At 40.3% G+C, this 12,613-nt stretch overlaps 1 protein-coding gene across 3 annotated transcripts; it reads right to left on the bottom strand.

Annotated features, from left to right (window-relative positions):
- Positions 1 to 7: 7 nt before the first annotated feature.
- On the bottom strand, positions 8 to 12,007 carry LOC135095511 (CWF19-like protein 2). 3 transcript variants are annotated; one of them, XM_063996394.1, is made up of 17 exons: positions 11,862 to 12,007; positions 10,241 to 10,405; positions 9,461 to 9,667; positions 8,722 to 8,901; positions 8,248 to 8,358; positions 7,787 to 8,002; positions 6,932 to 7,380; positions 6,694 to 6,789; positions 6,179 to 6,338; positions 5,486 to 5,641; positions 5,026 to 5,167; positions 4,676 to 4,812; positions 3,906 to 4,181; positions 3,183 to 3,299; positions 2,855 to 3,010; positions 1,667 to 1,849; positions 8 to 1,018 (listed from the first exon to the last, which is right to left on the bottom strand). In XM_063996394.1, the coding sequence occupies exons 2-17, from the start codon at positions 10,331 to 10,333 to the stop codon at positions 881 to 883; spliced, it is 2,817 nt and encodes a 938-aa protein (XP_063852464.1). In that variant the 5' UTR covers positions 10,334 to 10,405; positions 11,862 to 12,007; the 3' UTR covers positions 8 to 880. The 3 variants fall into 3 exon arrangements, with proteins under 3 accessions (XP_063852464.1, XP_063852455.1, XP_063852445.1); XM_063996385.1 differs by having other exon boundaries at positions 11,762 to 11,920; XM_063996375.1 differs by lacking the exon at positions 11,862 to 12,007 and adding an exon at positions 11,248 to 11,439.
- Between the last annotated feature and the right edge of the window lie 606 nt (positions 12,008 to 12,613).

The following is a 12,613-nucleotide window of genomic DNA, read 5'->3' as shown; positions in this document are numbered from 1 at the left end:
GACAAGCTTGGAGCTGTAATTTCCTTTACTTTCTTCTCAGCTTATATTACAGATATATTACAACTTCTGTAACTTAATTACATTTATAAATATATAAGGAATATTTTGCTCAATATAAAAGAATAAAGAAAATGTACAGAATTTTTTTGTCATATCAGTGATGTTAGAAATTAATAACATTTCATGGATGAATCTTAAAAAGTAAATAAGTCAAAGCTAACATATTTCTTCTATGCCTTCCCCAACAAAACATCACATGACTGACAAACAACAAAAATTAATGCCTCGTCACTTGCTTAAAGGTACCTCTCTCAAAGATTTGTAAAATAAACTGCACTTCCAGATCTGTAGACTTATTAATCCCTTAAGGCATTTCTCAATATCCTCATTGATATCAGTCAATTTGTTACAGAATGACATTTGCTGTGAGAGAACTGAGGTGATGGGATTAATAACAGGTGACTCACCGTTACTTGATATATGACTCTATCCCTTATGACACATGTACTGTAGAGCAACTGCAGCTGAACATGGAAGGATTATATGACCAATGAAGAAAACATTGTGGCCTTCAAATAAATATAGTATCTTCAACATAATCAGAGATCATTCCAACAATTACTATTAGATATTATTACTAGAAACTGTATTTCCTACTGGACTCCACAACAGCAAATGAGTACAGAAGGGGAAACCTAATGACAGCAAAAGACATTAATGGCCACAGAAGTGCAAGAAATACAAACTTATACCTTCAATTTATTACTGAAACTTTTCTACCCCAAACTCACCCTTACAGTGACCAGCTGAAGTAAGGCATCCTCTGAAAGCCTTCCTCTCTCCAGCCTCCTCCTCCTTCTCCTCTTCCTCCTCCACCCCCTCAGCCTTCCTGTGAGATGTCAAACTCCTTGTACCACCGGCTGAACTCCATCACCTTCCTCCGCTGGTTGTCAAAGTTCTCCTGGCGAGGTTTCCGCCACAGGTTGCAATCCAGGTCCAGCATGCCTCCCACAATTTCCTGCAGAAAGAATATTTACATTTGTAACTGTCACTGATGTTTCACTTTCTTTCTTTCTTTATTTATTTATTTGGGGGAGATAGCCTTGGTGTGTATTTATTTTTTATTTTATTTTATTTTACTTATTTATTTTCTTAATGTACACAAGAGGAGCACTGGCTTACAGCAACAAAATTTATAAAAAAAGGGTTCACTATAGAGTACCATGAAAAGAATTATCCAATATTTGAAGGGAGAAGAAAAGGATCATAATTTATAATACTTAATAACTAAATCTACTCTGCTCACTTTTTGGAATGTCAAAAGGATGGATATAATACAAGCAAATTAACAAATCCTGTCAATACCTTGTGCAAACCTCATTCCTCTCAACCTTCACTATCTCTCACAGCATCTGCTCCCTGTATCTATATTCTTGTCATTTAATTTTCTCATTTTCTCTCTATGACCCAACCATCTACCTGTAGCACTCCATAATCCATCCATTCTCCTTTAACAGACATGGTAAATCTTGCATATACATTTCCATTATTTTCATTTCTCCCATTGTCTCTCCATGACCGAACCTTCTGCCTGTAACAATCCAAAATCCATTCTTTCTCCTATAAAAGACATGCCAAATCTTGCACATGCAGAAAAAATATGTACCTGAGCAAAGTTGTTAGGGAATTCCTGTTCATCCTCAATGACATGGGCAAAGCCAGCATCCATGGCAAAGTCAACAAAGAAGTAAGGCAGACCCTTGGGCACAGCGCGCCGCACATCCCGCCCCTTCAGCTCCACCAGTTTCTTGTTCTGGGCCCACTCTCGCTCACACTCCATGATGGCTTTCTGGACAACAAGGGAAAGGATCGCTTTAAGTGAATGTCCTATAGTTAGTTTTGCATCTTATATTTGCCAACTATGATACTGCTGAAGATTAAGAGCCTATGATGACATACAAGTGCTCACTCATACTCAGACTTCATAACAGCTTTCTGGACAACAGGGGAAAGGATTGCTCTAAGTGACTGTCTTATAGTTAGTTTTGCATCTTATATTTACACACTATACTACTGCTGGTGAAGATTGTGAATTTATGGTTATGTACAAGTGCCCACCCATACTCACACTCCATAGTAGCTTTCTGGACAACAGGGTAAAGGATAGCTGTAACTGTCTAATACTTTATTCTGCATCTCATATTTACCCACTGTACTACTGGTGGTAATGATTTAGAGCTTGTGAGTATGGGAAAGTAGTTCCTTACAGATATATTCCCACTTATGGTTACATAATAGCTTCCTGGACAACGGGGGAAAGGATGGCTGTAAGTGATTTTCCAATAGAGTTTTGTATCCCATATTTACCCATTGGTGGTGATGATTTAGACCTTATGATTATAGAGAACTATTTTATTAGAGGAATATGCTCCTTCAGTACAGTAATTCTCATATCTACCAAAATGAGCCATATAAAAAAAAAGGTTCCTTATCAAAGTGTTTCCTAAGGTATGAAAACTTTTATTTGTCTATCTACATTTATCATCAGATATCTATTCCTTAAAATCTACAAAAATAATGACCACATCAGGAATCTATACTAGCATCTGACTGTACAGTTCATCCTTGCACACTCCCTCCAGAAGACACAGATATAGAAAACTTTTTATTCAATCTACCTTTATCTGCCTGATGTCCACACAGCCAGCAACTCTGGCCTGTACCTGGCCAGCAATCCCACATGTGGTGGCCCAGACACACTCATACACACGTCACTCACAATCCTAGCCCTGTCAGCCACTGGTAGAAAGGGACAATCTTGCAAACCACATCTAAATTCCTATTTTGATGTTACCTTGAAGTAGATAGGGGCCATGTCTCCCGTCTCCCTGGGGAGTGGCACACACTGCAGCACCATGTGAGGGAAGTGACGCAGCCTCTTCACTGTCTCAAAGAAAATGCAGTCCTCACCTCGGGAAGCAAACATTTTCACTAGTGACTTCCTGAAATTCTGAAGGTCAGCCCTTATTAGTAAAGAGAAGCAAAATCTGAATTGAAAAGATTAAAATTTAATTCAAATTAAAGTAGGGGAATTATGAAATATCTGACTGTGACTACAAGGAAAGGAAAGTTTATAACAACACAAGTGCTTTACAAAGCTGGGTCAGGGTGCAACGACCTACCTGCACCTCATCCCACAGGTCCTCCTCAGCTTGGACGCAGCAGGAGATGTGATGGATGGGGGATATGCAGCAGTGGCCTGGCGTGAGGGACTGGTGGGTGGGCAGGCTCACATAACACTGTAAATTGAGCAGTGACATCACCTGCTTTGTGTTCACTTCTGATCTGATGATGAATCTATCAAGCAAGTTGAAATATGATGGAAAGAAAATGAGACTGCTGTATAGTAAAGTTATATATGTAATAGTCTGATACAATATAGGAACTAAACAAGTTTGAAACTATATGTACCTTTGTGTATTAGTAACAGAAGTCTATAAGTCTGATTAACAGGTTGTATCTAATCTGTCTATGACCTAATAATATAAATAGTATAGCAGATATAACAAGGGTATCATATGCATAATCCTCAGGGTCAGTAATCAGGATAGTTCAATAAATAATGGGTTCAGCTTGAAGTTAGATTTAAAAAGAGGTAGAAAATGGTTCTCAAGTAGAGTGGTAGATGAACGGAACAGACTCAGTAATCAAGTTGTTTGTGCTGAGCCATAAGGGAACTTCAAAATAAGATTAGATAAATCCACAGATGAGGATGATAGATGGAAATGGGTATCTTTCATGCAGAGGCTGCCACATATATGCCCTATAGCTTCTTGCAGCCTCCCTTATTTTCTTATGTTTTATGCTGGTTCTCACTGTACCTTCCCTCTTTGCCTGGCACTCACCTTCTTTCCCAAGGCCACAATTAGGTGCTTGGGCATTTCCTTGTTGTCAAAGCACCAATGGCAGTTCTCCAGGGAACGCTCCACCCGCTGGTGCTCTTGTATGGCCTTCTTCTTGTCCCTCTCAGCCTGCTTGGCGGCGCTGTCCCTCAGAGCTGCCTTGCTCATGAACATGTCGTCTATGTCATAGTCGTCATTAAGCCTCTCAATGTTCTTCATGGCTGCCTGCTCAAACATGGCATTCTGGTCCTCTGCTGTGGTGCCCTTCTCCTTCTCAAACTGTGGATATATATATATATATATATATATATATATATATATATATATATATATATATATATATATATATATATATATATATATATATATATATATATATATATATATATATATATATATATATATATATATATATACCATGGGTGTCTCTCCTAAAAAAGGAATTAACCAAGACAGGGGATACAATTTTGTTTTATTTTTTTCTTTGTTTTTTTCTTTAATGCACAAGGGAGGAAGCCCCAAAGGGAAAAAAATTCTTACTGTTATATGTTAGATCGTAAGTCATGATTCTGGTGTTTTCCACCTTAATAGTTTTAAGTGATGTGAATGTTCCATACAGTTAATAAAAAAAAGTATGTCTTTCTCACTTACTAATAAAAATCCTGAGCCGCTATGAAGTAAAATGTAAGAAAAAAACTCAGCAAATGCAATAAGTTTGATGAGTCTTCATCACTTTGCCGTATTAGTCTCAAAGTTTAATTCCTGATTCTCACCATGTTCTTGAGGTTGTAGTGGTCATCATCAGGGAAGTACCTCGCCCTCTGGCCGTCCTGCCCATGTGTCTTCACCTTGGTCCTCCTCTTGCCATGCCCATCCTCAGCCCCTGCCCCCATCACTGGCCGGCTCACTCCTGCCACCACACAGTACAGTAAACAATGAGGTTCCTTTATCATCAGTACCTACTTTAGATTCTTTTACAGAAATGGAGGTTCAACACAAAAGAACAATTTCCATGGTGACAAATATGAGTAATATCAGAAAGGAAAATGCTAATTTTCTGGGGTGTGTGTGTGTGTGTGTGTGTGTGTGTGTGTGTGTGTGTGTGTGTGTGCAGCCCACTCACCTCGGCTGTCAGTGCGGGTGAGGACAACTACCTCCTCCTTCTGTCCACTGCCCTCCCCTGCCCCAGCCTGGCCTGGTCCACCGCCAGCTGCCCGTGCCTCCCTAGCTGCCTCCAGGCGTGCCTTCAGCTTGGCAGCCTGAGTCTGTCAGTAAATGAATGTAACTTGTCTGTCATTTCTCATTAGCAGATTCTCTTTCATACAGTGTCATCTAAATCTAAATCTGTGATCCTAAACCTGTCCAAGGACAGAGTGGATCATCATCTACATAAACAAAGACTAATTTTATAATGAAGTTTTGTGACTGGCATTTCAAGTTGAGCCCCTAAAAGAACCAAATCAATGCATCAATCCAAACAAAGCAGATAATACATACGAGACTAAAGTAGGTGTACATCACATATTACAAACTAGATAATGAGCCCTTATCTGGCTTCATATCCTCATCACTATCATACTCACATCATTGCCTACCAGCTCGGCTTTCATGATCTTGGCAGCGAGTTCATTCATCTCCTTGTCAGTGAGTTGGGTGGAGGCTGCAGCAGGAGGCTTAGTGGCGGCAGGATTCTCTCTTGGTCCTACTGTGGCAGGTTTTGGTGGCTCACTTATTGGCTCCTGTTGAGAGTGCAAAGGTACAGAGGGAAGAGAAGAAAATTACATGAACATGCTTTGTAATACATTTAGACTTACAAGGGTACTACACTTCCACAGGTCCCAGCCATTCTCTGGAGTGGTTCCTGGTGGCAGAAGGCCAAGACTGTACTTACACTCATTACCCATCTTTTGCTTTCATCTCTGCTCCACTATTATCACTTCAGTTGGCTGGCTAGCTCTCTATTCTATTCATAACTTGTGTTGTTTACTTTAATATATATTGTTAGATAGTACCAATCTTGTATTCATTTTAACTACTTACATACATATACCATGGGTGTCTCTCCCAGAAAAAGGAATCAGCCAAGACACGGGATACAATTTTCACATTCACACTAATTCACACCACTCTCTTAGCCCCTTGGTCCCTCATGGAGAAGAGAAAGTACTCCAGCCCTCACATTACAGACTACCAGTATAAAACAGCCAAGGTACTTGTGCAAACAGAGAATACCACTGGAATTACATTTAGACAGCAAGGATACAGGGGAGACTTACATCCTCTGAACTGCTGGAGGAGGAAGAAGAGGAAGGGGATGGTGCTCTTCTCTGTGGCTCCTGCTGCTTCACTGGCTGCTTGTACTCCTTCTTCTGCCACCTGCTGCTGCTGCTGCTGCTACTGTTTGATGAAGCCCTGCATGCTGACTGACTGGCATGTCTGTGAGGTACATAATAAAACTTTAAGAGTAAGACTTGAACTGTTCCCCAATTCCTATTTTTTCTTATTCATTTATCTATTTATTGTTTGTAAGAGTGTGAATGATGAGCCACACTGTATGGTATTGCCTGCCTGATAGAGAGATACATAGATTGATAATGACAATTGATCTCAGCCAACAATATAAACATCTATAACAATATATGTGCTTCAGATCTAAATGATGTCTGTTACTACACATTTTTTTTATCCCTGAAGGGAGAGCAACACTAGAAAACACTGAATAAGTAACCTGCCTGACAAAGAGAAACAGGTGTCATTTGTAGTACAGTGAAAGCCAATACTGGGACCTTACCTGCTGAAATTATCATCTACTGGCTTCTGGAACCTCTGAGACAAGGCACTGCTCTTACTTGGCTCTTCCGAAGGCCTGAGGAACTTATGTGAAAACCTGAAAGGAAAGCATAGCCAGCTAGAGTGAAGGAATGGATTGTGGAGGTGGTCAAAAATAATGTATTTAGGTGGTATGATCATTTGGAGAGGACAGAGGAGAACAAAGAAGACATTGCAGCATCTTTCCTCTCTCTACTAACCTGGAACTGTCTTCTCTGCAGTGATAATCATCTTTTTTGCTACCCTGCTTGCTTCTATTTCTGCTGCTGCTTCTACTTGAGTCACTGCTACTGCTGCTGCGGCTGCTACTGTTTCCACTACTGCTTGAACTACTACTTCTTCTATGACAGTGTCTTCTCCTCTCCTCACTCCTGTCTCTTTTCTCCCTGCTTCTGCTCCTATTTCTTCTCTCCTTCCTGATTCCTGCATTTCTTTCTCTTTCTTGACTTTTGCTTCTGTTCTTGTTTCCATCTCTATCTCTGCTCTTGCTTTTCCTTCTGTCTCTTTCCCTGCTTCTATTCCTCATTCTGTCTCTTTCTCTGCTTCTGCTCCTCCTCTCTCTTCTCCTGTCCTGGCTCCTTGAATCATTCTGTCTTTGCTTCCCTCTTCCTTCAGCCTCTGCCAGCAGTTCATTGAATCTTGCCAATGACTGGAAGAAAAGCAACAATGACAGAATGAACAAAAGGCTTTCAAGGGGGCTTTGTGATTCTAACGACTGTTTAGCCAGGATATATTCTTTACTATAAATGGATAAAAAATACCATGAGAACTAAACTAATTATGTGGCATTTAAAAATAAGCCTCAAAGCAGACCATAGCATTTAAAAGCTTACTAAGTCTTGCCAGTGACTGAAATGAAAACAACAATTCCTGGATAATGCTGCTAGATAAAGAACAAAAGATTCTCAAAAAGCATTTTTTTTTATTAACTAGGATTCTTAATGATGAATAGATAAAAAATACTACGAGAATCTGAGTAGTCATCTCTGTGGGATTTGAAAATAGGCCTCATGACAGCTCACAGCCCTCAAGTAAAAAGCTCAAGTCCTGCTCACCCCCCAGCGCTGGGCAGCAATCTCCTCTAGGGACTTGCCCTCAGCACTGGCCTGCTCCTTGGCACGCTGCAGGGCTTTCCTCAGCCAGCCAGCGTCCAGTCCTGTGATCTGTGAGGTGGCTGCTGCTGGTACTGGTGTTGCCTTCTGCTGCTCCTGTGGCAACCCTGTCCCTCCATCTTTGTAGTACGGGTTTAGCTCTCGGGCATGAGATCCTGGCTGGGAAAATAGAGGAAAGCAATACTTTTCCTTCCTGATGACATGATAATTTAATTAACAACATACATAGACATATACCAAGGCTGTCTTCCCCAAAAAGGCAGGAAGCCAAAAACAAGGCACACAACCTTCACATTCACACTACTCTCATAGAATCTTGAACCATGATGGAGATAAGAAAGTACTCCTGCCCTCACTTTAAAGGATGAGCCACACAACTTGGACAGCACCTTCACTACACCTACCTTGGCAGCCTCTCTTTTCTTCTTTTCTTCCTCCTCCTTGGCCTTCTTCCTGCTGGTGCCCTCACGCTCCCTCATTTCATCACGAGAGAAGGTGCCAAAGAGGGATGTCATCTGCAGAAAGATACAGGAGACACCCTTAAGACATTACAGACAGTAGCTGGGTAACTAACATTATTGTCTTCACTGAATTTAAGAGCTGTAATGGTGCTACAGGTATTTTAATTACTATAAAGGTCTCATATTAGTGTTCACTTGTGGAAGTGAGTGTAGAATGTTATTCTTTCAATCCTGACTGTGCTATTAAGAAAACTCAAATTTCGTATAAGTCTGAATGATGAAAATGCAAAGCTGTGTTTGTTAGTTCCTTTCTACTAAAGGATTAACACTTTTTCTATGCTGTCAAAATAGTTCACCAGTTTTTTTTTTTTTTTTTCATGCATTTCTTATACCAGGTTAGAGTTTTCCCAACAGTACCTCCATCCAGCCATCACGCTTCAAAGGTTCCTCTGAGGTGCTCTCCTGGGGAGGAAGCTGTGGGCCTTTGATGGCAGACTGGGGACTTGGAGCCTTTGCTGGGGCCGATGAGCTGGTGGAGGCAGTGCGCGCCACCCACACACCTTCCCCCATGCTCTCGTCATCTTCACTATCACTGCTCTGAAAAATTATTTGTATTTATATTTGTATTATGTTATTGCATAGCGTTTTAATCTTGCATATAAAGGAAAGAGAAAACTGTAATACATAACTCTATATATTTATTGCACTTTTATCTTGCTGCTTCATTATTCTATGTTTTCTTTTATTATATGTCTACTTTCTCGAATGTTATCTTATGTGGGAAAGGGAAGATCGTATCACATAACACAAATTTGTGAAGCTTTATCTCAGCTATATAAAAAGCAAGGTAAAAAAAAAAAAAAAAGTATTAAAAATGAATGAAAAATCTCAAAACATATTAAAGGCAATTGTATATAATGTGGAAGAGGTTAAGAAGAGATACACATTCCTCTGATTGTGACTGACATGAAACTAAAAAATTAAATAAATAAATAAAACAATTCAATAAAAATCTAAGAGGAAATGTAATACAAGAAACAATCATAACATAAGAAGACAGTAAATATAAGATCATTTAAAGACATACCCATGAAAAGGCCCACAACCAACAACCTAAATACATTCAAACATCACACCACCACACCGCTACACTTACCGACGAGGATGAGTCTTTCCTCTTGTTTTTCTTGGCCTTTTTCTCTTTCTTCTTTTTCTTCTTCTTGTCCTTCTTTTTCTTCTTCTTCTTGGCTGAATCGTGGTCCTGGGAGAGCCTGGCCTCCACTGATGGCAGCATCCAGGTGTGCTCACCCCTCTGCCGCGCTGCCTCCTCTTTCTGCTGTCGTGTCTCAAACTCCTGCTGGGCCTGAGAAAAGGTGGGTAATGCCTTTTTTTTTCTTTTCTTCTTTTTAAGGAATATCCAGTTATGATAAGTATCCTGAAACTTCCCTCTTGAAAGAGCTCAATTCATAGGTAGGAGAAGGAACTACAGAAGTAAGCAGAGAGTTCCAAAGTTTACCAGTAGTGACAGAATGAGAATACATACTGGTTAAGTCTTGAATGCATATTCAATCATAGTAGCTGAAAAATTATAATAACTTTTAAACATTCAGGAGCTACCTTGTGTTGGACAAATGCTCTTTTATGAATTCTAAATTTATGAATCAATTCTGACTAAATGTCTTGCTTGTCATGATCTCTTAAGTGTCTTTAATATATATTTAATCATAACAGTTGAGGAATATGATAAGTTTAAGGTGTTCAGGAGCTACCTTGTGTATTTCAACTGTTCCTTTGTGAATTCTGCATTTTATAAATCAGGGCACACAAAGTTATTTCATTTGTAACTCTGAGAAAAAGTTTTACTGAATGCCCTTAACCTTAGACTGACTAGTACTTCCATCATATATACAGTACAGCACAAACATCCAATACTCACCTTCTCCAGGATGTTTTGCCTTGCCTTCCGTTCCCATTGCCGCTTCTGTTCCTTCTCCCGGGCACTCTCAAAGTTGATCAGCGATGCAGACATGTTGCAGGCGTTACTCAGTTCCTTCCTCCTCTTTTTGCTCCTGCAGACTCACAGTGATGCCAACTCCTCACTCTGACATGATAAATGAGTTTTATTAGGGATGAGAGAGAAAATCACAAAGATATTTTACCAAGATTTATTTTGGCAGGTGCTGAGGGGACTAAATTGTCTGCAGGTGCTGAGGGGACTTAAGTGTCATATTAGGAAATTAATACTACTCAAAATTTTGCATATGTGGTTACATTTAGTCTTGTTGAGACATACTCTTCCATGCATTAACACATAATTTCAATATTATCCTAAATTTCATTGTCTTTTGTACCTCTACCTGAGAACCCTGGATTACCAATTCAGGCGGGGAACACACACACACACACACACACACACACACACACACACACACACACACACACACACACACAAAAAAAAAAAAAAAAATAATAATAATAATAATAATAATAAAAATAAAAAAAAATAAAAAAAAATAAAAAAAAGCAGACTGGGATGTGCATCTCTAAGTAACATTTAGCACAAAACCTCATCCACTTCAATCTTTTAAACGTGGAAAATGCGCTAGATGATTTTCTTTGAGAATTCTGCCAGTTTGCCTTCTTTTAATGTTGCTTTGCTACTTCTAAATCAACAATCCTTCCAGTATTTCTTTATCATTGTGTTTTCCTCTACCCGAGATAGTCTTCCGGGATCACACGAACCACACAACTCCAGGAGCGCCTTTGAGATTTCCCTAATTTGACCTCCCCCACCCTAAAATCCCGCTTTCCCACCAGGTCTCTAAGCTATTTAGTCTTGAAGAAGGGCGGCAATACAATACATAAGGAGCCGCTATTGGTACCCTGTACTTTTGAGTAGATACGCGGCCGATGATATATCATGAGAAACCTCTCTTGTCTTACCGTGCTTCCCCAAGATGTGCACTGCTGAGGACTGCTAGGTGGTTGACTTGCATGCATCAGGGGCTAAAGTTACATTACTTAGGCTGCTCCTGACTGTAATAGTAGTAATAGAGTAGAGAAGCTACAGCACTACAACACTCCTACACACCGCGTCGTTTTGTTGTGGTTCCTCAGCTGAGAGCGAAGCGGTGACGGGCCTAAGGCAAATTTATCCTACCATCAAGATCAACACCTATTCAAATTCATGTTTTCGGTTGGATTTCCTAAGTCAATTATTATTATTTTTTTTTCGCATCACATCAAGATCCACCACCCAGTCTTACCCACCTGAACATCTACAACCCTTTTCACTCACCTGAAGAAGATCTGCCACCCCTTGCTGTGATCAAGTCGCCATTTTTGCTAACGAGTAACAAGACGGCATATGCAGCTGCACGACTGGCCATAACTCAGCCCACGTTTCTTTCCTAATTCACGCCAAATCTAAAGTTAACTCAGCTGCATTCTCACTTACCTAAAATCCCTTTGCTGATTTAGTGGCACAGGGATTTCGCTCTGCCATCTGCTTTAAGACTGGAGCCACCATGCCACTCACCAATGACCTGTCAAATTACCATCACGTGTTTGCTTCCCCTTGGTTATCTGTGCAAAAACCAAATGATTCGCACAGGGCTTGAATCTTGTGTCCATTGCTTGGAGGAGGCAACCGACTCCCGACCCTCTCCAACACTAGCCTACATGCTGCTCTGTTCAACCACTCAGTCTGCGCCAGCGACTTTCAAACGTCCCTACTGATCCTAACTACATGAGAGCAGCCCAGGTCATCGCCGCCATCAACCTATCTACACTGATACATACTTGTTCTATGCACTATGTAAATCACAGCTTCATTACGGACGGACTTTACTACGTATACTTCCCACTCTGATGAGAGAGAGGGAGTTAATAAATCACAATCTCAAAATCATTCACTTGACTTGCGGCTGCATCTCAGATTCGCTCACTCCAGAGTTAATAGTGTGTACATTCGAGGCCTCATTTCGTAGAAACCTTGCTAAGTGTCATCACCTGAATCGGATTGAAACATCCTCATGAAGACTAACCATCCCACACTCACCCACGTGAAAATTAGGCACCCCATGTGCAGCTGGGTTAGTTTTAACACAATCCTGTGTTCCTAACATCAGCAACGTTAACTTACCTGCAAGATATATATGAGCAGAATTGGTGACTCAGTGACAGGAAAGCTGGACAGCCCATGCCAGTCGATATCAGTAACATAGGACTAAATCTTTCCTCTTAAAAATAATCCATCTATCGGCAGTAGACACCTGCCGAAACGATAATTACTCCCAGTGAGGTCTAA

Source organism: Scylla paramamosain, chromosome 3 (genome assembly GCF_035594125.1).
Source record: "Scylla paramamosain isolate STU-SP2022 chromosome 3, ASM3559412v1, whole genome shotgun sequence".
In the NCBI taxonomy this organism is placed as follows: Eukaryota; Metazoa; Arthropoda; class Malacostraca; order Decapoda; family Portunidae; genus Scylla; species Scylla paramamosain.
This window is presented reverse-complemented; position numbering and strand designations above follow the sequence as displayed.